The 24,419-nt window shown below is 44.7% G+C and overlaps 1 protein-coding gene across 1 annotated transcript in view; it reads left to right on the top strand.

The window, feature by feature from the left end:
• Positions 1-24,419, top strand: part of LOC144792664 (solute carrier family 2, facilitated glucose transporter member 11-like) — a 517,386-nt gene that overhangs the window by 126,514 nt on the left and 366,453 nt on the right. Inside the window, exon 3 of the mRNA XM_078667810.1 lies at positions 20,263-20,423. Within this exon, the coding sequence (XP_078523936.1) occupies positions 20,263-20,423 (161 nt within the window). The remainder of the gene's footprint in view (positions 1-20,262; positions 20,424-24,419) is intronic.

The following is a 24,419-nucleotide window of genomic DNA, read 5'->3' as shown; positions in this document are numbered from 1 at the left end:
TCAGATGGTCCCCACACCACTATTAGGGGCGGGCACCCAACTGCAGGTTAAGGATAACTTTAAATATTTGGGCATACAAATTACAAAAACAGATACAGACTTTCTCGCAAAGAACCTACAACCGCAACTAGACAGGTTAAAAAGTGACGTGGCCCACTGGAGGACCCTGCGGTTTTCCCTTATGGGAAGAGCGGTTCTTTTTAAAATGATGTCTCTCCCAGACTATTATATATTCTACAGAATACACCGTGTCCAGTTCCAGATAAATTCTTTAAGGAAGTTGAGAGTGAATTACAGATGCTACTAAGGAATGGTGGGGGGGGGGCAAGGATTGCATTAGCTAAGCTACTGAGAGGCGTATATGATGGTGGTCTGGCCAAACCAGACGTTCGAAAATATTATTGGGCCTCGCAGTTTATGGTTATCAATGATTGGGTGTTCATGGACAGAAACAACCCAGCATACCAAGTGGACCATTGGGCGATGGGTGAAAGAGGGTACATGAGGGCGTTATACTCCCACCCTGTATACAAACATATGCCACTGCATGCAAATACTGTGATCAACGTGTGAGCAAAAGCCACTAGATATCTTGGGTGCAATAACAAGCTCACAGACCAGGCCCCCTTGTGGGAAAGTGAGATGCTCAAGGAAGTAGTGAGGATACAGGGGTTTGGTAAGTGGAAAATGATTGATATAATGCATTTGGGAGATGTATGGCGGGGACAAGCCCTGTCCTCATTCGCTGCACTGCAAAAAGAGTTTCAACGAACAGAACCAGAACAGTATCCGGTGACCTATCCTTAGGACACCCCCGCGCCGCACGGCCACCAGCTGTCGCGTGTGCCCCCCGCCTGCCGCTGCTCTCAGCCTCGCTGAGCCTGCATTCCTTCTGGCCACGCCCCCCCGCCGCCGCTCGTTGTTCTCCCTCTTTCTTTGCTTTCTGTTGTGTAATTTAACTGTACTATAATTGTATTTAATTCCTATTTGTGCCTTTTGCTTGTGTTGTTGTCCCCCCTGTGCAGTTTTCCCCTGCGCCCACCCACCCTGCTCCCCGCCTCCCGCCGCCGGGAGTGTGGACACGCCCCCTTCCTTCTGTGCCCTCCCCGCTCCCGCCTCCCAGCTGCTCCTCCCTCCCTGCACTTGGCCATAAATGGCGACCGTGCGGCACAGGTGAGTGTGACCTATCCTTAGGACACCCCCTGCCGCACGGCCACCAGCTGTCACGTGTGCCCCCCGCCTGCCGCTGTTCTCAGCCTCGCTGAGCCTGCATTCCTTCTGGCCACGCCCCCCCGCCGCCGCTCGTTGTTCTCCCTCTTTCTTTGCTTTCTGTTGTGTAATTTAACTGTACTATAATTGTATTTAATTCCTATTTGTGCCTTTTGCTTGTGTTGTTGCCCCCCCCCTGTGCAGTTTTCCCCTGCACCCACCTGCCCCGCTCTCTGCTTCCCGCCGCTGGGAGTGTGGACACGCCCCCTTCCTTCTGTGCCCTCCCCGCTCCCACCTCCCAGCTGCTCCTCCCTCCCTGCACTTGGCCATAAATGGCGACCGTGCGGCACAAGTGAGTGTGACCTATCCTTAGGACACCCCCGCGCCGCACGGCCACCAGCTGTCGCGTGTGCCCCCCGCCTGCCACTGCACTCAGCCTCGCTGAGCCTGCATTCCTTCTGGCCACGCCCACCCGCTACCACTCGTTGTTCTGCCTCTTTCTTTGCTTTCTGTTGTGTAATTTAACTGTACTATAATTGTATTTAATTCCTATTTGTGCCTTTTACTTGTGTTGTTGCCCCCCCCTGTGCAGTTTTCCCCTGCGCCCACCCGCCCCGCTCCCCGCTTCCCGCCGCCAGGAGTGTGGACACTCCCCCTTCCTTCTGTGCCCTCCCCGCTCCCGCCTCCCAGCTGCTCCTCCCTCCCTGCACTTGGCCATAAATGGCGACCGTGCGGCACAGGTGAGTGTGACCTATCCTTAGGACACCCCCGCGCCGCACGGCCACGAGCTGTCGCGTGTGCCCCCCGCCTGCCGCTGCTCTCAGCCTCGCTGAGCCTGCATTCCTTCTGGCCCCGCCCCCCCGCCGCCGCTCGTTGTTCTCCCTCTTTCTTTGCTTTCTGTTGTGTAATTTAACTGTACTATAATTGTATTTAATTCCTATTTGTGCCTTTTGCTTGTGTTGTTGCCCCCCCCTGTGCAGTTTTCCCCTGCGCCCACCCGCCCCGCTTCCCGCCGGCGGGAGTGTGGACACGCCCCCTTCCTTCTGTGCCCTCCCCGCTCCCGCCTCCCAGCTGCTCCTCCCTCCCTGCACTTCGCCATAAATGGCGACCGTGCGCACGCGCAGCGGGTACGCCGATTGTGCGCCCAAGGCGCGCCAAAGGTAAGCCCGTCTGCGCCCGTCCACGCCTGGACCGCGCCCAGTGCCAGGACCCCTGACTCCGGAAGACACCAGCCCACCCGCCGGACCTACGACGCCACCGAACTCCACGCACTCAACGCCGGTCGATTCCCGGACTGCTATCGAGGCACCCCGAGACGAACCCACGGACCCTTCTGCTGCCACTCCTGCAAGTTCACCTGCATCCGGACCTACACTACACCAGCACCGACCAAGCCGAGCACCAGCAGCAACCACCTCAAGTGCATCCTGCTCAACACCCGCCCCATCCACAGACACGCCGTCGAGCTCTGGAACCTGCTCGACGACACAGCCCCAGACGTCGCCTTCCTCACGGAAACCTGGATGAACGCCTCCTCAGCGCCCGACATCGCCATCGCCATCCCGGACGGCTACAAGATCATCCGGAGGGACCGCGTCAACCAGACAGGAGGAGGCATCGCCATCATCCACAGGAACACCATCCGCATCATGACCAACGCCGACGACACCCTCGCACCCGCCGAACACCTGCACTTCCAGATCCACATCAACCCCAAGACCACCCTCAGAGGCACCCTCATCTACAGACCCCCGGGACCACGCACACAATTCAGCGAAGACATCGCCGACTTCATCAGCCCGCACGCCCTCCCCTCCGCTGATTACATCCTCCTCGGGGACCTCAACTTCCACCTGGAGAACAACAACGACCGCAACACCACCACCCTGCTGGACAACCTCGCCAACCTCGGACTCAAGCAGCTGGTGACCACCCCCACCCACTACGCCGGACACATACTCGACCCCGTGTTCTCATCCAGCAAGGACATCACCTTCAGCCACGCCACCGGACTCCACTGGATGGACCACAGCTGCGTCCACTTCAGCTTCATAAAGAACACGATCCACCACCACCAGCAACAGGTTGCACGCAGAAGCTGGAACAAGAATAAGATCACAGCCGACCAGCTCGCGACTTCCCTGAGCATGAACCCCCCCACCAGCGCAACGAACCCAAGCCAGGCGGCCACCAACCTCGCGAAGTGGATCAGCAACTGCGCAGACGACCTTGCCCCTCTGAAGACCCCGCCTAGCAGACCCGGCAGCAAGAAAGCCCCATGGTTCACCGACGAACTCAAGAGCTCCAAGAAGAACTGCCGAGCCCTCGAGAAAGCCTGGCGCAGAGACCCAACACCGAACAACATGACTGCCCTCAAGCTCGCCACCCGAAAACACCACCAACTGATCCACGCCGCCAAGAAAACTGCATTCAAGGAACGACTGGACAACAACGCACACAACAGCAAGGAACTTTTCAACATCATTAAAGAGCTCTCCAACCCCAACGCCGGAAACAACGACATCACCCCTTCACAAGACCTCTGCAACTCCCTCGCCTCCTACTTCCACAACAAGATCGCGGACATACACAACAGCTTCAGCACTCAACCGACGCATGCCACGACTGAACCACCGCCCCCCCCAACACCCTCCGCGCCTGGACCCTGATCAGCACCGAAGACACCGTCCGCACGATGAACTCCATCCACTCCGGATCTCCGACCGACCCCTGCCCTCACCACGTCTTCAACAAGGCCGACGCTGTCATCGCACCCCACCTGCGGGACATCATCAACACCTCCTTCGACACCGCTACCTTCCCGGAGAGCTGGAAGCACGCCGAACTCAGCGCTCTACTAAAGAAGCCATCAGCCGACCCCACCGACCTCAAGAACTACCGCCCCATCTCGCTGCTCCCGTTTCCTGCAAATGTCATCGAGAAGACCGTCAACAAACAGCTGGCCGCCTTCCTCGAGACAAACGGATCCCTCGACCTCTCGCAGTCTGGCTTCCGGGCCAACCACAGCACCGAGACCGCCCTGATCGCAGCCACCGATGACATCCGAGCCCTGCTCGACAACGGAGAAACAGCGGCCCTCATCCTCCTAGACTTCTCCGCGGCCTTCGACACTGTCTGCCACCGTACCCTAGTGCAGCGCCTCAGCAACGTCGGAATCCAGGAGAAGGCTCTGGAATGAATCATCTCGTTCCTCGCCGGAAGGACACAGAGAGTCCGCCTCCCCCCGTTCAGATCAGAAGCCACCGAAGTCATCTGCGGCGTTCCTCAAGGCTCCTCGCTCAGCCCAACCCTCTTCAACGTCTACATGAGCCCCCTCGCAGCCATCGCACGCCAACACAACCTCAACATCATCTCCTATGCCGACGACACCCAGCTGATCCTCTCCCTCACCAACGACCCCGCCACCGCCAGAGCCAACCTACACGAAGGGATGACAGACATAGCCAAGTGGATGATGAACAGCCGCCTGAAACTGAACTCGGACAAGACGGAAGTCCTCATCCTGGGTTCTTCACCCTCCGCCTGGGACGACTCCTGGTGGCCCCCCGCCCTGGGCAGCGCACCCAAACCAACGGACCACGCACGCAACCTGGGCTTCATCCTGGACTCCTCCCTATCCATGACCAGACAAGTCAACGCCGTCTCCTCGTCGTGCTTCAACATCCTACGCATGCTACGTAAGATCTTCCGGTGGATCCCCACCGAGACCAGGAAGACGGTCACCCAGGCCCTCGTCACCAGCCGTCTGGACTACGGCAACTCCCTCTACGCCGGAACCACCACCAAACTCCAGAAGAGACTCCAGCGGATTCAGAACGCCTCAGCACGACTCATCCTAGACATCCCCCGCCGCAGCCACATCTCTGGACACCTGAGAGATCTGCACTGGCTCCCGGTCAACAAGAGAATCTCCTTCCGTCTCCTCACCCACGCACACAAAGCCCTACACAACCAAGGCCCAGGATACCTCAACAGCCGCCTCAACTTCTACACTCCCACTCGCCAGCTTCGATCGACCAGCCACGCCCTCGCCGCCGTCCCCCGCATCCGAAGAACCACCACAGGAGGAAGGTCCTTCTCCTACCTGGCCGCCAAGACTTGGAACTCCCTCCCGACCCACCTCCGCCTGACCCAGGACCACCTTGCCTTCAGGAAGCAGCTCAAGACCTGGATGTTCGAGCAGTAGCGGACCCCCCTCCCCTAGCGCCTTGAGACCCTCCGGTTGAGTAGTGCGCTATATAAATGCTTTGATTGATTGATTGATTGAGTATATACACTGACAATTAGGGCGTGCAATACATAAACATATCAAGGCAGGGATACATCTCCCTAATTACAGCACCACTAAATAGGCTTTTATTGGACCCGATATCTGAAAAGGCACTGTCTTATACATACAAGAAAATCATTAACAATTAGCCTGACCCTCTTGTGAAGTTAAGAGAGGCATAGGAAACAAACCAGGCTTGCTTGAAGATGACGACTGGGTGGAGGCGGTGCAAAGACCCAGCGAGGTGGCAATCAGGGCGCGATTTTGACTGGTCCAGTTGAGAATTCTACATAGGTCCTATTCCACCAGAACACTCATGTATAGACTGGGTCGCCTCCCACAGAGGAATGCCAGAAGGGCTGTACACAGAAGGGCACCTTCTTCCATATATCATGGGACTGCCTGATTATACAACAATTTTGGGAGAGAGTGACACAAGTAATGTCAGAAGTCCTTGGAACAGTAATACCTCTGGAGGCACGGTGGCATGTTCAAGGTGTATCCGGGGAACAAAAATGACCCAAGTATCAAAAAGTCTGGCTACTAGTGGCTGCATTGGTGGCCAAGAGAAATATTGCAGGGGCTTGGGGTGCCAGCTAACCACCGACAGTGGCGCTTTGGAAAATGGACATGGACTGGTACTTCGCAGCAGAGAAAACGATATGTGAGTGTCGTAGCTGCCCGAAGAAATGGGAAAGGGTATGGAATCATTGGGAACTGTACAGGGGTATGTGAAGGAAGTCAGGATGCAATGGTAGGTGGGAGATCACAATAGATGTGGGGACAGCTCACCTGGATCACTGTCCAGTCAGAAAAAAATAATATTTTTCTGAATGTATAACATGATGCTCTATGTGTACTGTCAGAAATGTACTGTGGAAATGTTGTCTGCTAACACTGCTGATGTGTAGTGTGGGGCTAGTACAGAATCTCTGGAGGCGATGATGATTATTAAATATAGGTTTAATTGGTAATAACCAATATAATATATCTTTAAAGAGGAGCTCACAGGAAGAGCGACTGAATCAAATTAAGAGCCAGCTGTAACTGCCTAAAAACAGAACTCCAACACATCTGACATGTCGCAATTCTAAACTAGAATACATGCTTAAAGAAACAGAACAACTTAGTAACATGTAATACCACATAAATAGCACAATAAAAATAATTAAAAAAATATATATTGCTGTCTGGACATGTGGTTCACTTAAGGGGAAGGGGCATGCCATCCCTTCTTTAAGCCATTATGGGCCCCGGCGACCCCAGTCCAGGCCTGAATTAATAAGGCAAGGGGGCCTTTCCAGGCTATTTTCACCCCAGGCACTCCATCGTCTTGGGCCCGAGGTTATTCTTCACAGGAGGGGGCATGGGGCCCCCTCTCCTGCCTATCTTTGGCTCCAGAACTTCCTATCCTCACTGCCCACAGTTATTGTTCTGGGGGAAAGAGGCCTCCCACCCAAGCTTCTGCAAGCCCCAAAGACTCCATCCCCGAGGCTGCTAAATTTCTTAAAAGAAAGAGGGACATGTGGCCTCCCTCCATGAGCCCATAATGGCTTTGGGGACCCCATTTCCCTGGGCTAGCTCACATGCAATGTCTAGGGGAGGTCACGCCCTGAAACACATCAGTTTCCATGCCCGCACTGGAGTGGGCAGGGAAACTTGTGTTTGCTTATGACTGGCAGGAGCATTTTCAATCTGCAGCAATACTAAGCCTGCTCCCAACTGGTGGGAGTTGTGAAAATTCTCCAGCTGGCTGGGAGCAGACTTGTAAGTTTTGACCCTGTGCGAGGGCACCCCACACCTATAATGGCTTTAGGATGGGGTCCCAAGGGCCTAAATAGATTTAGGAAGGCAGGCCCACATTGCCCCTTCCCCTTTAAAAGAAAAAAGGTCCAAGAAAATTGGGTCTCCAGGGCCTAAAGAGGCTCAGGTGGGGGGGTTGTGTTGGGCCCCTGGAACTGAAGATGTTACTATGAGGTGTGGCGCCGCGGCTAGGACGACTGACTCCGGAATTCGGGGATCACGGTTCGATCACTGGCAGCAGATTAGCCCAGCACCATGTGACTCTGGGCAATAGCTTGCTTAATCTTCCCGACGGCCCCCAGTGCCTAGAGACCCTTACGGGTGATTGTGCGCTTTACACATATGGATTAATATTATTTATGAAGGGAGGGGGGCATGTGACTGCTAATGGTGCCCAAAGGACCCCATCCAGCAGGGCCAACATGTAAACATAAGGGGAAAGGGGCTACATGCTGCACTTCCCAGCCTTTAAAGGCCCTAGGGACCCATCCGCTCAGTGACTGGGTCACTGAAAGCCCACCCCCAGGACACAGTAGCTTCTCTGCCTGCACTACTGGACTTTTGCGGGCAGAGAAACATATGTCAGCTCCGGTCTGGAAGGAGCATTTTTTAATCTGCCTCCAAACTGGAGCAACATACAATTCTGCTCCCAGACAACGGGAGATTTAAAAATGCTCCTGCCAGCTGGGAGCAGACTTGTGTGCTGTTTTCCAGACCACACTCCTGCGTGTTCCTGTCCAAGCGGAGCAAGCAGAATACAGTTGCTCCCACTGGATGGAAGCAACTCGGGCTCCCTCCCATGTGGGATTTTGCTTTGGCCGCGGTGGCCGTGGAACTCCCCATGTGACCCCCAACATGGTTCTCAGTGGGCGCCCTGGGTGGACACCCACCTCTAAAGTTAAAATGCCCTGGGGCAGAATATAAGCTCAATGAGGGGGGTCCACAGCCCCCCTCCATTCAATGAGAACATGCAGCCCGAGGAGATAGGGTACCCGGGGCCTCATAGGACTTGGGAGGGGGACCTCAGTAACAACAAACTGTTTACAGCTCTAAACACTACCGAAATTCAACTGTTGTAGTTACAGATATCTCAGGTAACTATAACTTCTGCCCTACGGTATCTATAATTTGCATTCTCGCCATACTCGCCATACACTGCTAATTACCTCACATATAACATCATTAATGACATCTTCTATGACATCATTGATAATATCACTGCATGATCTGCAATCAAATTATTAATAAGAAAACTTTGCATTGCGAGGGCATTAGTTATAGTTAGCCTAAGGCAGAGGTCTTCAAACTTTTGTAGGTTGAGGCCCCCCAGCTCAATTTTTTTAACTGTTGGGCCCCCCCAACATCTGACAGGAATTTCTGGATTCTGGTACACTACATAATTGACCGTCGCGCACATATCCTCGGCCATATCCAGCATATAATGTTCAACATAATAATAGTGTTTAGTTAAGTGCAGGTTTGTGAGTGGGTGTGCTGAAATGACAGATTATTACATAGCTCAAACTACCATTTTCCTAGATAAAATGTGCGCAAATTGTTTTTACTAGGATGCTTTGTTTTACACATGACATTGATTGATAACACCACCAACATAAATGTGACAGGTGTGCCTGTTTTTCGCCACAGACGGTCAATATGTGGATGGATTTTTGCTGCTGCCACCCTCAGGTTGTGCTCCACATCCATAGGCAGATTTACAAAGAAGTGCCGCAGCGTGGCACCGCAAGCCCTTTGGCTGCGCCACGCTGCAGCACTTCCGAAGCACAGGGATGCGACATATTTACAAGAATATGACACATCTCTGTACTTCCCCCTGCGCTGGCGCACAAACTGCAGCCATGCACTGGCGTAGGCATCCTTGCACCATGGTGCAAGGATGTGCAAGGATGCCTGCGTACTTCCGAAGCACAGGGATGCGACATATTTACAAGAATATGACACATCTCTGTACTTCCCCCTGCGCTGGCGCACAAACTGCAGCCATGCACTGGCGTAGGCATCCTTGCACCATGGTGCAAGGATGCCTGCGTCGTGGGGAGATTGTTTTTCTGCAGGAAGGGGCACCTTCCTGCACATAAACAATCACAACAGGCATTTCCCTCTTTCAATGCATGCTGTAGAATGCAGCACGCATTGAAAGAGGGAAAAACGAGGAAAAATGAAAACATTTCTCCTTGTTGCGCCTCGCTAAGCCACCTCTAGGGTGGCGTAGCATTGAGACGCATTTCCAGATTCACGATTCCTCGTATTATTTATTTATTTATTTATTATTTATTGAAAAGTTTTATATAGCGCGAACAAGACCCGTGGGTATCAGAGCGCTTTACATAGAGGTAAGATAAGCAAATGAATAATATGAAGTCCATTAAACAGCATATAGGTGTGAGGTAGATAATTATAATGCTTTTGTGAATGCATAAATAGCTACCTTCCATTCAAGCATATAAGGAGTGAGTTAGATAATTATAAGGTTTTAGTGAATGCATAAATAACTACCTTCCATTAGAGAGGTTATCTATTACATTATATCGTACTATAAAGCATAAGATATTAACATAGTCATTATCGTTGTACATAAGAGGTAGTAGGTTATATGGTTTCAGGAAGAGATAGTGGTATAAGTTCACTTTAACATGAGGTAGCAGTAGGTGTTCGGATTAATCACAAGAGGTGTCATCAGTTTTGCCTCATTGTTTCTCTTTCATCTAATTTCCGTCGAAAATTCTCTTTCGATGACGTAAGTGTTTAGTTTGAGTACAGGAGTGTAACACATAGCGTTCCATGAAATTTTCTATGTAGGGTATTTACTCATTAAGAAGCTCTTCGCTTCCCGCTTAAATGTTGAGGTGTTCGGAGTCTTCCTAATGCTAGGGGGGAGTGAGTTCCAAATTCTAGGAGCCGCTCCGGAGAACGCTCTGTCATAAGTTTTTTTCTTTCTGAAGAAGGCTGGTCTCAGCACCAACTCCTTGGCGCTCCTGGCCGGTCTGTTTCCTCCTGACAGCTCAATTTTCTTGGATAGGTATCCAGGAGTATTGTGGTGAAGTGCTCTATGGGTGATACATGCGATCTTTAGTTGAATCCTGGCCTCATAGGGTAGCCAGTTTAGAGCTTTCAAGTGCGGGGATATGTGGTCAAACTTCCTTGATCCATAGATGAGTCTCGACGCAGCGTTGAGGCAGGCTTTTAGTGGCGCTGTGGAGGTTTTTGGTAAACCCGCTAAGGTAGTGCAACCATATTCAATTCTCGAAATGACTAAGGATTGGGTTGCTAGTTTCATATCAGATTCCGAGATAAATGGTTTCAGTTTTCTTAGGTAGTTCAGGTGGAAGCGGGCGCTTTTAGCCATTGAATTAATGTGAGCTTTCATGTCAAGGTTCTCATCTCAAGTAATTCCCAGTGACTTGGCTGAGTTGACGAGCGTCGGGGTGCAGTTGAGCGCCGTCACCAATTTGGTCCACTCTTTTATATCTGTAACGCTCCTTGGTGGAGAAACTAGTAAGAACTCAGTTTTCTGAGCATTTAGCTTCAAGTGGTTAGTAGTTAACCATTCCATTGTCATTTTTAGTGTTTCATTCATACACTCAATGTCTTTAAGGGAAGATATCTTTAGATATATCTGCGTGTCATCCGCATACATATGGTAGGATATCTTTGAGTTGCTGAGAATTGCTGTAAGGGGTTCTACATACAGGTTGAACAAGTCAGGGGATAATGTTGATCCTTGTGGGACTCCAATCGAGTTGGGGCAAGGTGGTGATATTGATTGGTTGACCAGGAAACGTTGTGTTCTGTTTCGTAGGAACGAGTCAAACCATTTCAGCACATTTCCAGACAGTCCCATTCTGTCCTTTAGCCTGGCCAGTAAAGCTTCGTGGTTAACTGTGTCGAATGCAGATGACAGGTCTAGGAGAATTAGTAAGCATGCTTGATTTCGATCAAGCGCCTGTAGTGCGTCATCCACAATATGGAGGATCGCTGTTTCCCTGCTATGCCCTGATCTGAAACCTGATTGGCATTCATCTAGTAGTGAGAACTTAGAGATGTGTTGGCTCAGTTGGCCCTGCACGCATTTCTCAATTAATTTGGCCAATAGAGGGATGTTGGTCACTGGTCGAAAGTTATTCGGGTCAGTAATATCCGCAGTTGGTTTTTTGATCAGAGGAACCACTTGACCTGTTTTCAGGCAGTCTGGGAGGATCCCTTGTGATAGTGATGCGTTTATTATTTTGGTCCAGATTGGTACCACAATATGGCTAATTACTCTTACGCATTTCGCTGGTAGGGGATCTTGGTAGTGGTTGTTAGGTTTGATTTTGGAAAGCGTTTTGGCTATCGTGGCCTGATCATATAGTTCGAATGTGTCCCAGTTTGCCTTATTTTTTGTATTTCTACATCCTGCAGTCGGGTTGGCCTCGCCAATGGCCATTAGTTGGTTGGGGGGTTTAGTCGCGGCGCTTAAGAGTTCTGTTTCCAGCGATTTGGCCTTCTTTGTGAAGAACGTTGAGAATTCCTCACTGCTAAGCGTCGTTTTTGCGTTTTCATGTGCTGTTTTGGCTAGTTTGTTCGATTGTTGCTTCAGGATTTCGAAGAGTTTTCGTGGTCTGTTTTTGGCATTGTCCAATTCCGCTCTTATAAACTCCTTTTTGGAATTGATGATCTTCTTGTTATATTCGTTTCTCATTTTTCTAAGGGCTTTCAGCTCAGGGGATGATGGGTGTTGTCTCCATTTTCTTTCCGCCATTCTCAGTTTGCGCCTATCTTCGTTTAGTGATCCATCAAACCAAGGATTTTTCATCTTCTCCGTGATTCTTTTTAGTTTTAATGGCAGGGTGTTGTTGACTATATTTCCGACTGAAGTTAGATAGTGTTCTGTCAGCTCATTTACATTCTGCAAGTTATTAGGTGTCTTTAAGTCTCTCTCACAGGTTTCTATTAGTAGCTCAATGTTAGCCTCTCTTGTGTCTCGGATCCATTTTTTGCAATTTGGAGGTTGGATGGTCTTGCCTTTTTTCAATATCGGTATCAAGAAGGTTATTGCATAGTGATCAGACCAGTCGCACGGGTCAATTGAGAGGATTGATGTGTTTTTGTTGCCTGATATAATCCAATCCAATGTTGCTCCTTTAGTGTGTGTGGGTTACGTGCATGCTTGGTTGAGTTTTAGCTCAGCAAGGAAATCCTTAAGTGTGTTGACTAGTTTGTCGTTGCAGTCACCCCAATGTAAGTTAAAATCTCCTAGGAATATGTTATTAGCATCTGTGTTTGAGTTGATCGTGATGATCTCAATTAGCTGCTCAATGAACTTTGCATTCTCTCCTGGTGGGTGGTAAAATGCGTGTATATTGCATCTTTGGTTGGTAGCTGATCTTATATTGATACCTAAGTATTCACAGGATTCTAGCGGGTCGGCTTGAACTTGGCTGACCTCTAAATCTGCTCGGTGAATGCAGGCAATTCCTCCTCCTGACTTTTTTGGTCTATCCAGTCTCACAATGTTATATTGAGGTGGTACTAAGAGATCCATGGTTGGAGATGATGCTTCCGATAGCCACGTTTCTGTGAGGATTGCTAGATCAATTTCCTTGTCAATGATGAGGTCTGCTATGTCTGATGCATGTTTAGTAGCCGATCGGCAGTTGAGTAGGAGGCAGGTCAGCTGTTTCCCCGGGTTATTCCTATTCGAGTTTTCGTATTCAGAGTTAAACTGGACTTGTTGTAAATTGTTATGGTTGGGTTTTCTATCCTTCTTTCTTGTTGTTCTATTATAGTCAATCGGAACTGTTTTGATGTTCTCCTCATTCTTCCGGTCTGGTGCTTCATAAGTTCGGAGTAAGGCAAGGGCATCCTCCTTAGATAAGGCTTTCGTCCAATATGGGCGGTTGGTCCTGTTCGCTAGGGATAGATCCCTCTCATTGCTCTTTCTATGTAAGGAGTGTACGAGATTTTGTATATTCGTGATCCTTGAATAGGTGCTTGCCGTCACTTCTCGTATTTCTTCAATCGCTTGTATGGTACTCTTTGTGACTTGAGTCAAGTTGCAGACTAGTTTCTGAAGATCTTTGATAACCTTCTGGTTCCTGAGTGAATACTTAGGGATGATTAGTCGGTGTGTCCGGTGGTTGTAGAATGCTCTTCTCTGTTTTTGATCTTTATTTAGTGCCACAGACATATTCTTTTTACCATCTGTTTTGAGAGTTATCTATGGTTTGTAAGGTTAGGAGCGTTTTTGTGGATGGGGCTTTGCTTGGCATTAGTACAGTATTCGAGATAGGTAATGAACAGTTGATGTTTCCTATCTTTTCGGTTTCTAGATTCACCTTGAATGATTCATTCTGTGCCCCTGTAGGTTCTGCTTGGGGAGGCTCGGTATTTAGCAACGGTGACATCCTTTCCTTTTGGGGTTGGTCTTGTTCTCTATTCACATGACTCGTATACCTCTCTATCCCTACTGTCTCCTTATTCGCTATAGACACTTCTATCTCGGATTTCTTTCCGGATTTGGTATCTGGCTCTCGGCTGCCTCCAGTTTGATCGTCGTCTCTGCTAGTGGTATTCTCCTTTTGGAGCTTGTTTTGTTGTATATTCACATGGCTCGTGGATCCCTCTGTTCGTTCTGTCTCATTTTCTGGTGGGGTCAGGTGTCGTTGGTGTCTTACGCTCTCAAGTGATCCTTTTATAGTAGGGAATACCTTGTCGAATTTCATTAGTTCACTGTTAGCTGCCTGTATCAATACAATGCCGGTTTTATATATGGTGATGCATAGTTCTGCTCTGCATCTTCTTGATGGTGAGGTCATTATTTTTGTGCCATGTGGAGTGTTCTTTGTATCTTTTATGTTGAGCATTCCAGTGAAGGCAGTGCGCCATTTAGTCGTTTTATTAGTATAGAATATCAGGTCATTAGTTATAGTGCCTTTATCTGTATTAAAGTAAGGGTCGGAGAACAGTGTGTCCGCATTTTTCCTCAAGATATTGTGTTTAAACTTTTTGGCTCCGTTTTTGGATAACTTAGGTGGATATTTTATGACATGGGCATTTAAACCATCCGCCTCTGGGTATCTTTCACCCATATTTACTAAACAATATAAGTCCTTATGAAGTTTCTTCTCTTTGTCACTAAGTTGTCCCTAGAGTTAACGATGCATATCGCTAGGCATCCAGCTTTTTAGTAGTATTCCATAATTGTGGTTATGTGACCAAGTTTCTCTTTTGGATACTCTCCTACTATGATGGTAATGGATATCAGTTTCTCTTCCCATAAATTACTTAGTGCACTTATTTGTTATGATTTCAGATAGCAATCTTAAGCTGTCCTTTGTTGTACTCTTTTGTTTTGGAATCTTGATATTACAAGATGTCCTCCCTTTTGGTGTGTCTACTAATGATAGGAGTCTTACTCTTCTTCCATTCGAATGGGTATTACAAGATGTCCGCCATTTATGAGTTACTACTCAGGTCGGATGACTTTCTCTCTTTCCCTAACATTCCTTCTGTTAGTCTGTTTTCCCTTTCTTGGGATTGTGGTCTGCTCTCTGCTCCTTTCTTACTGTTTAGTATAATTTTTGCCCTATTTCCATTTCCAGTCTCCCCTTTGCTTATTGCTCCCGGGAGTTGCTGCTGGACCGACGTAAATCTGGAGATGTGTCTTGTTCCATGGGTGTTGCGTGGGAACACCCACAGCAATACCCATGGAACAACCCTTCAACACCAAGTGCTGTGTGTGAAGGGGCTGTATTTACAAGGAGAGGAAAAGTCACGCAGGGTAGCTTTTCTCGTCCTTGTAAATATAGAGGAGCCCCCTGTGCCACCATAACGTCACGAAAAGTAACGCACTGGTGGCGTAGGGCGCTTGTAAATCTGCCCCCTAGTCTTTAAAACCACAAGTGCTGAGAACCCAATCTCACATAAATAGAACGAGCTGAAAGGCAAGGCTGAGGTACCGGGTGCACAGTGCAAGTGCATTGTGAGTGCAGAGTGATCACTGAGTGCAGGGTAAGTGGGTGAATGGTGTGAATACATGCGGATCAGTGTGAGTGCAGGGTGAGCGTGAAAGTGAAGGGCGAGAATGAGAAGCGAGTTGTTTATATGCAAGGTGCATTCCCAGACACTTGAAGTAACTCAGAATGTTATTGAGGGCAGCGTAGGGTTTCAAATGTGTTAAACTATTGCTAATATGGCAGTAACCAGGGATCAGGGTGTAGGAAAAAAATAATGTGGTGATCATGCAACAAACTCCCAGTCTTGTGATTATGATTGCCAGCTCATTATTTTGATGCCCCAGGCGGTACACAAATAAGTAATCACCTAAAGCTGTTTTGTTAGTACTTGTCCATGCATACTTTGAACAGCAAATATAAGTTGAAATAACTTTTACTTGTTTTCTAGGGCTGCCTGAATAATCTATGGCTGATAATAAAAAGGAACATACTTCTTTATTTATAGACAAGCAATTTGCTGTCTGTTTAAAAGAACACATGGCTTGCTGGCTGGCATTTTGGGCGCCTGCCTGTGTCGTTTTTTTTCCACCTACTCAGTGTTTAGTCAAAAACTTAACAAGTAATAGGAGATTTTAGCTTGCTTACTGCAGTGGCAACACAGTAAAGCTGCAAAATATCACGTGTGAGTAGTCCGCATACCATTTTTTTACAGTGTTTTTTGTAGTTTAGCAACTATATAAAAATAATCTCATTAAAACACAGATAAAACATTAAAAATATACCACAGTGCTTGCTTGACATTCCAAGTGCATTCTGTATAAGCTTTAACAATACTTTTTGTACAGTGATAAAACTACGCACCATTTTAATTAACTACTCTAAATTTTTAGTGTTACATTTTTAACCAGCTTTAAAAGTGTAGACTCCTTCTGATTCACTCCTTTCTTAAAACTCCCAGATTTTCCTTAATTGTTTTCATCTGCTACTGTTATTTTAAAACAATTCATACAGGGAGTGCAATTATAAATGAAAAACAATCTTTTCATTGTTTCATTCAATGCATACATGTCACCATTAAACACAAGATTTAACACTTGCAACAGAAGCAGTACCCTGAATTGTTCACCTGCAAACAATAAATGAAACTTTGTCTCCTTTCTGGGAAGCACCAAACCTCCCAGGAGGGGGTTAATTCATAGAGCTTGAATGCTTCAGCTGCAGTGAGAGGCAGGATGACCCCTCTACTATATTGTTGAATGCCAAGGAATAGGCCTGTCTGTTCGTTTGCCTTCGGATTTAGCAGAGGAGTCTTCCTGCCCCCTCAGTGCAGCTGAAGCTGAATGAATTAACCCCCTCCGGGGACGGTGAACATATTAAAAGCATGGGCACTTCGTGCCCCGTCGATTTCCCCCCCCTCCTACCTTGACTTGCGACAGGGAACAAAGGTAAAATTAAAGCGGAGTGCACTTCCCCCCTAGGATGGTGTTGGCCCCCCCCAGGGGGCGCGCCCCACAGCTTGAAAAACTCTGGCTTAAGGCATAAAATATGTTTTACACTGAATTATGTATGGAAAGACAATTTTAACCTCTGTTAAGAAAATCAAGGGTTAAAGTGATGTTATAGTTAGGTCATGGGATAAGAACTAAAATTAAAACATTCCCCCATGCCCCTTTCCTCACCTAGGAGCTAGGTAAGTCACTGAAAATTGCTCCATTTGTGTGGGGAGGCTTTTGGGACCTCTGCTGGAGGGGCAAAGTAATTAACTTGGGCCAGCAGGTGGGACAAAAGCCTGGAATCTGATTATGAGCTGAGCCGGAGAAAAATGACAATACTGCAGTCCCATTAGACATATATGTGGGTTATTGGGACCTACAAATTCAAACTGGGCAGGCAAGCTTTACCCCAGGTTGACACCTTGTTGGATTGTCTAGGCTTAAGTAGAGTGAAACTGTACCTTGTGGCAAATTTAACCTATGTGTATAATGCAGAGAAAGCGCTACAGATTTTCTAGTAAACCCATCTATTAATGTTCATTATTATTATAAGGCTTACCCCAGGCCAGCACCAATCCTGGCAGAATCCCTTTAGTATATCTTAATATTTGGGGCAATTTCCTGCCCCAATGGCAATGGCACAGCCAATGTTGTTTCTTCAATTTCAATCCATCTTTTTACTCTATTTTACTCCTGTTACTCCTTTGTTTTATCAGCTCTTTCGCTTAAATCCAATGTCCTCCACACACAGGGTAATGCAATTTTCAACGGATTCTCATATTTAAGATGTGCCCATCCGGACCTCTCTTCAAGAATACGCACAGAAGAATTGTTCATCCGAAGCAGTTTCTATAAAAAACCAATTCATTTCAGGCTGCTGAGGCCCTTCGTCAGGGGTAACTACAAATAACAGTCAAAAATGCATTATAATTCCATAAAGAACGACATTCAAAAACATTCAAAACATTCATGTGTGATTGGCTGCTTTTCAGTCCCCTGTGACTATCACATTTCAGCATGACTATTAATTCACACAGTTTATGGTATAATAACCCATTTAACAATCCCAAGAGCCTCACGTTGTACTTTCACGTTATTCAACTGGTAACTTCTACTTATTTGCCTCATTGCCCTGACCACACAACCATTACATTTCCCAGATTAGAACTTCCCACTTTCATATTACGTATCGTTAAACCTTCCTATTAAACGTAGACATACTCTCTGATGTTTCTCTACTATGTACCCCCGTACCAACACCATTCCTAAATCCTCCCCTTATTATATCACTCCTTTCTTTTTCATTCAGCCGACACCCTCATTTTAATCATCTAAATTGAGTGTACCGCGCTGCACTCTCTCCGTCCTTGAACTGACAACTGCTTTTACTTTCAACCGCTGTCTACCGCACACTGTTAACCTCCACTTTACTCATATCCTGTCCTCACCCTCCTTTACCAACACCCAGTCTCATCTGAAATTATCTGCGCTGCTCAATCCTTGCTTCACGTACCTGCTAAGAAACATTCATCCTCGCCTTTCTCTCACAAACGGATTGCCCGATGTTTTCAGTCGCCCACATTTAAACCCAACACATGTGTTCAGGACCCTCCCACAATTACCAATCTCTAATTAACCACCATCCAACCCTCTCTCACTAAAACCCTGCCCCGGCTCTTGAATACTACAGTACCTATAATGCAATATCCCTTCTGTGCCAGGCTACATGTGGGCAATTACTGGGCAGCACATGACAATTGTCTAACACACGCATCCTGCACACATGCACACAAGTGTGTGCACATGTGTTCATGTGTAACCAACCTGGAGCCTTTTATCCAAACTTCACCACAATGGCCTTACCTTAAACAGCAGACACTCGCTGTAAACACTCTCAGTTCAATCATTGCAAAATTACTGTGAGTTTTCTCTGGCAAGTATCTTCATGGTAGCTTTTTTGATAACATTCACATTTTTAATTTTTGCGATTGCCACAATACGTGTAATAAGGTTTCATGGTACACATGTCCATTTTCTACATGTAGCTTTATTACCAGGCAGTGAAGAGAAATCTACTTAGTGTGACTGAAACGTCTTGGCAATACGGCAAATTCCTCTGACTGTGCTGTACAGGTGGAGAAGAAAAAGACTAAGAAGGGCAAATTAGATGGAGCAAATGATTCTTCTGTGATTTGAAAGTGTTACAACATGTCAGCCAGATGCTCCAAAAATTGGTTGCAAAAAGTTGTTGCAAATTGTGTATTTACTTTTTGTGACCAGTCTTTAATTTTGAGACATCAATTTTGATTACGTATGTCCGGTAATAAGCAACTTCAAAGGTTCAGCCTTATTCAGCCATCCTTAATATATATTTATATCATCACAACCTAGGAAAATTATAACATTTCTCATAGGATTCAAAATCACCTGTCATTAATAAAGGAAATATAAACTTCAACCACTTCACCATTATTTAGTTAAATTTAAAGATTACATTGCGTACTATAATTTTCTTGTTATCTAATGCATGAGTGACACCTCTTCTTCATAGAAAATGATCTGCAAAGGGAACGCTAATGCTAGAGGGGTAATTAATCATCTCCCAAGAGAAAATACATTTATTTTTTCATTTATACTAGTTCTCTTCTTCTTTTGATTTTTTATCCCCACTTACAATGGTAAACATACCTTTTGAAGGTTAATAACTTATAATGAAGGTCTAGATCTTTCTATTTACTCTTTTTCATCAATAAGTATTTTACCACTCATTTAAACTGCCATTTTGTAATATTTTCTAGGCTACATCTCATAACAAAGGCCCCTCGGCTCAAAATTCTCTAACTCTTAATGACATTTTCTAGCAAACTGAGATATTTTGTACGTAAGTAACAAAGTACACTTTGATGTCATCTTAAATCTATTCCACAATAATCTTATTCATTGTATCACTGTAGAATTAGCCAATCTGTTCCCAATTCTAATCTAGCAAACTCTTTGGAATAGATTTCCACAGTATCTCTGCCTATTTTACATTCCATTAAATTCTAATTAATATTCAGGAAGATCTACTATATAGCAACAGGGTACATCATTAGTAGAATTTTAAAAAGTCAATTAGACAACTTACCATATTTCCTATCAAAACGATTCAAGATTATAGAGACACTCTTTATTCTCACTCTAGGATTCACTAAGGTGATATTGCCCAAGCAATTGATTATAAAGATGTGGACTTGGACCTTTTTTGCCCTTCTGACATCCTTACCGCCAAGCTTCACCTGCACAGGAACCCAAGTGATTTTGTTTGCTCAGCCACCTGCAATATTGTCTATTAAATTCCTCAAGTGGCAGGAATCAGTAGGATGTAGTCAGATACATTTTTTTAAAGCTTACAATGTATTGAAACCAGTGTCATTATTACGGAGTTAACAGTGACAGATTGTGTTAAGTTGTTTGATGCCCTTCGTGAAGTTATTTTTTATAATGTGATGACTTTCTTTCTTGCCAGCATATCCAAAAATTCATGAACCAGACCTGGGTGGACAGATATGACTCACATTTCAGTCAAGAAACAGTCAAGCTCCTATGGTCTTTAACCGTGTCGATCTACAGCATTGGTGGACTCTTGGGAGCACAACTCACAGGTCCCCTCTGTGGTAAATATGGAAGGTAACTTTCAACCTCTCACTTCCTCCCTGAGCAATGATAACTTTTCCATTTGAATCAACGATAACAGACTTTGAATCTGTAAACATTCAGTACTGCAACCCACATGCAAATTAATGAAAAATACGAAAAATCCATCTTCTGACCACTCTAGAACCCACTGATTAATACTGAGACCATCTACTCAGTGACTGTCTCATAGATTCACTCACCGTCAGACGACTTATCAACTCATTCAGTGTCTCCTTCTCTCACTTGCTTTTGCTGACTGATTCAGTGAAGTCCCAAGTTGTTTGATTACTCACAAACTAAATGACTAATTGACCAACTCATTTATTCATCCTCTTGCTCGCTCACAGATGTTAATTGTCTATTTATGACACAGAAGGGCAAGTGAGTCGGAGGACAATTATAGTCTAAGAGATAGTCTCTAATATATATTATAGTCTAGTCTGTGAATGCAGGTTCACCAACACACCATGGATAGCAAAAGTGAAATTTTGCAGTTTGATCAACCGTCCCGTTGTTATTCCCTCAAAGGCCTTATACATTTTGTTCTGTGGCTGATAAATGGTGAATAATTACCACGAAATGGAAGGGTTGTAGTTAAAATTAAAAGAATGGTCTAGGAACGGAAAGACTACTACAAATGGCCACCCACAAAAGAGTAAACTTACAGCTATTGACCAATTATATTTTTTAAGTTACTACAACCACACATGGCTCTGACAAAAAAGAGCTCATAAATTGGGAGCGCTGAACTCAAGCAAGGTACGACAAATGCAGGGGTAATTTGCTGTGATTCCAAAAGGTGAATCACATTTGATTACCATTTTCAAACATCATCAGTAACAACTTCTGTTACAAGAACAACCCATGACATAAGACAGCATCTTTAATAATGATTTTTATGAATGAAATGATCTTTTTAATTAATTAATTATTTCATATACACTCAAGGTAATGAGTTTATGTGCAAGTAACATATTATTTTATTAATTCTCATTTTATAATACATATTTTAAATTATTTTACATTTATATTTCATTTTAAAATATAGGTTAGTAACATTACACTCATAGATCATGTAGTAGAAGACTGCACCAGGTAGTGAAGACATGTAGTTCTTCCCCTCTGTGTAAATCTCCACTCAAATGGTGGATAGTAAAGATTTGTAGATTAACACCTAGGTGCAGTAGTAAATTTACAGTAGTAAATTTACACGTTAGTAAATTTACACATGGACATTTACCTTTGTGATTACACCCATCTGAATATAGACACACACCTTTAGAGATTTTGAGCCAGAACGTGCATTATAAAAGAATCACGGCCATCACTTAGAGGGGTCATCTTAATCTGTGGTAAAACCAAGTGCAGTAATTACGTTACTTCAGTCCAGAATTGTTGTATTAGCAAGGATTTAGGTTACTGCACAATTATGCATTTTTTGTTCTTTCTAAATGTTGGTGTAAGTAGGGGTAGGACATCTGTGAGCTAGATTACCACTTACTGTTCAGGTGGAAGATATTGTAGCACTCCAAAAGCTGTGTGATGACATGAAGAAATTAGACCTTTCTATGATCAGAAAATTGCTAGTTGAACTGCTATCTACGTTCTATGTTAATATTTAACCATTTATTACTCATAATACGCAAATATCCTCTTTTCAGTAGTTGAAGCGACGCTTCAAGATTTTTGAGGTACAGAGATGTAAACATACTGAGAACAACAATTAAGAATCCAACTTCCAACTTTGCACCACCACAAAGTTACTCTGTATACATTTGAAGGAACTAACTGAATTGTTGTATTGTCTGTGTGTCCCGTTACGATTCCGCTGGTATTTGGCGTCGTACTGCCACACCAGTAAATACTGATATTGTCAAGCGTGGTATTTACCCAATGCTGTATTACCTCTCAATTCTGAGTTCCACATGTCAGAATTGGGAATAATGCAGTACAGAATACTTTCAAGTTTTTAAGCGGTAAAACTCAGATTCTGAGGTATTTTCTGTCTGCAGATTCCATTAGGCTTTCCCACACAAGTTGTAACAATTTTGTGTCTGATTCCGAATTACCAACCCTTTGCCTTAACTTGTATCACTTGACATTTTCATTACTGCGAAGGTGCTGGCACGAAACAGGCTGATACTGTATCAAATTATTCAACAAATGAATGCATCTATAGTCTATAGTTTGTGTAAGGAATATATGGGAAGCAATACTTATATTTAATTTAGATTTTCTGTCTGGAGGAGCACATACCACACACGTATCACTGACATAATATCGATAACACAAATATCGATGTAGCAAAATATCGAGTAAAAAATATAGAATACAAAAATATCGAACTCCTATCTCCAAACAGGTAAGTGCAAAAATATCGAATCAAAAATATCGTTGTAAAAAATATAGATAGTCAAAATATTGAATTTTTTAAAAGTCTTAAAAGTAATTGAAAAATAATAAAATATTAAAAATAATTAACTTAAACATACTTCAGTCAGTCAGTCAAAATACTTTTATTCGATTAATAGAAATCAAAAAAAGACATAGATACAGATACATCACAGGAAATAAACATACTTAAAATACTTAAATAACCTTAAAATTAATAAATAATTAATGTAAGTTAAAAATAAATAAACATACAATTTAATTTTTAAATACATACATATATATAAACATAATATTAATAAAAAAATATTCAATATTTTTACCATGGATTAGCGGGACAGTAAAATTTACTATTACCACTCCACTGAGTGCAACAGTAGAGAAAGCGTTGGATAGCGTAGGGGTAAAAATTACTATTCCCACTCCAGTGAGTGCAACAGTAGGGAAAGCGTTGGATAGCGGGAGGGTAAAAATTACTATTGCCACTACAGAGAGTGCAATAGTAGGGAAAGCGTTGGATAGCGTAGAGGTAAAAATTACTATTCCCACTCCAGAGAGTGCAACAGTAGGGAAAGCGTTGGATAGCGGAGGGGTAAAAATTACTATTCCCACTCCAGGAGTGCAACAGTGGGGTAAGCGTTGGATAGCATAGGGGTAAACATTTCTATTCCCACTCCAGTGAGTGCAACAGTAGGGAAAGTGTTGGATAGCGGGAGGGTAAAAATTACTATTGCCACTACAGAGAGTGCAACAGTAGGGAAAGCGTTGGATAGCGTAGAGGTAAAAATTACTATTCCCACTCCAGTGAGTGCAACAGTAGGGAAAGAGTTGGATAGCGGGAGGGTAAAAATTACTATTCCCACTCCAGACAGTGCAACAGTAGGGAAAGCGTTGGATAGCGTAGGGGTAAAAATTACTAATCCCACTCCAGGGAGTGCAACAGTAGGGAAAGCGTTGGATAGCAGGAAGGTAAAAATTACTTTTACCACTCCAGAGAGGGCAACAGTAGGGAAAGCATTGGATAGCGGGAGGGTAAAAATTACTATTCCCACTCCAAATAGTGCAACCGTAGGGTAAGCGTTGGATAGCGTAGGGATAAAAAATACTATTCCCACTCCAGTGAGTGCAACAGTAGGGAAAGCGTTGGATAGCGTAAGGGTAAAAATTACTATTCCCACTCCAGGGAGGGCAAAAGTAAAGAAAGCATTGCATAGCGAGAGGGTAAAAATTGCTATTCCCACTCCAAGGAGAGCAACAGTAGGGAAAGAAAATAATTCATTTATAATTAAAAATAAATTAAATATTAATACCAATTACACATTAATTAAAATTAATTTCCAATTTAATATATGATAATAATAAATCAATTAAAAATAATGTAAAAAATTAATTACCTATTAATACAAATTAATTACCAATAACAATTAATTAATTAACAATTGAAAAATAATTAACAATTAATTAAAAAAAATACCAATTAATAAATTAAAAAATGTTATTAATTACAATTAAATTACTTCCCACCCAATTCCCCTATAAACACACAACCCGCTACAGAAAATAAATGAATAAAATGAAAATAATTATCAATTAATA

The sequence above is a fragment of the Lissotriton helveticus genome, chromosome 11 (genome assembly GCF_964261635.1).
Source record: "Lissotriton helveticus chromosome 11, aLisHel1.1, whole genome shotgun sequence".
Taxonomy (NCBI): domain Eukaryota; kingdom Metazoa; phylum Chordata; class Amphibia; order Caudata; family Salamandridae; genus Lissotriton; species Lissotriton helveticus.
This window is presented reverse-complemented; position numbering and strand designations above follow the sequence as displayed.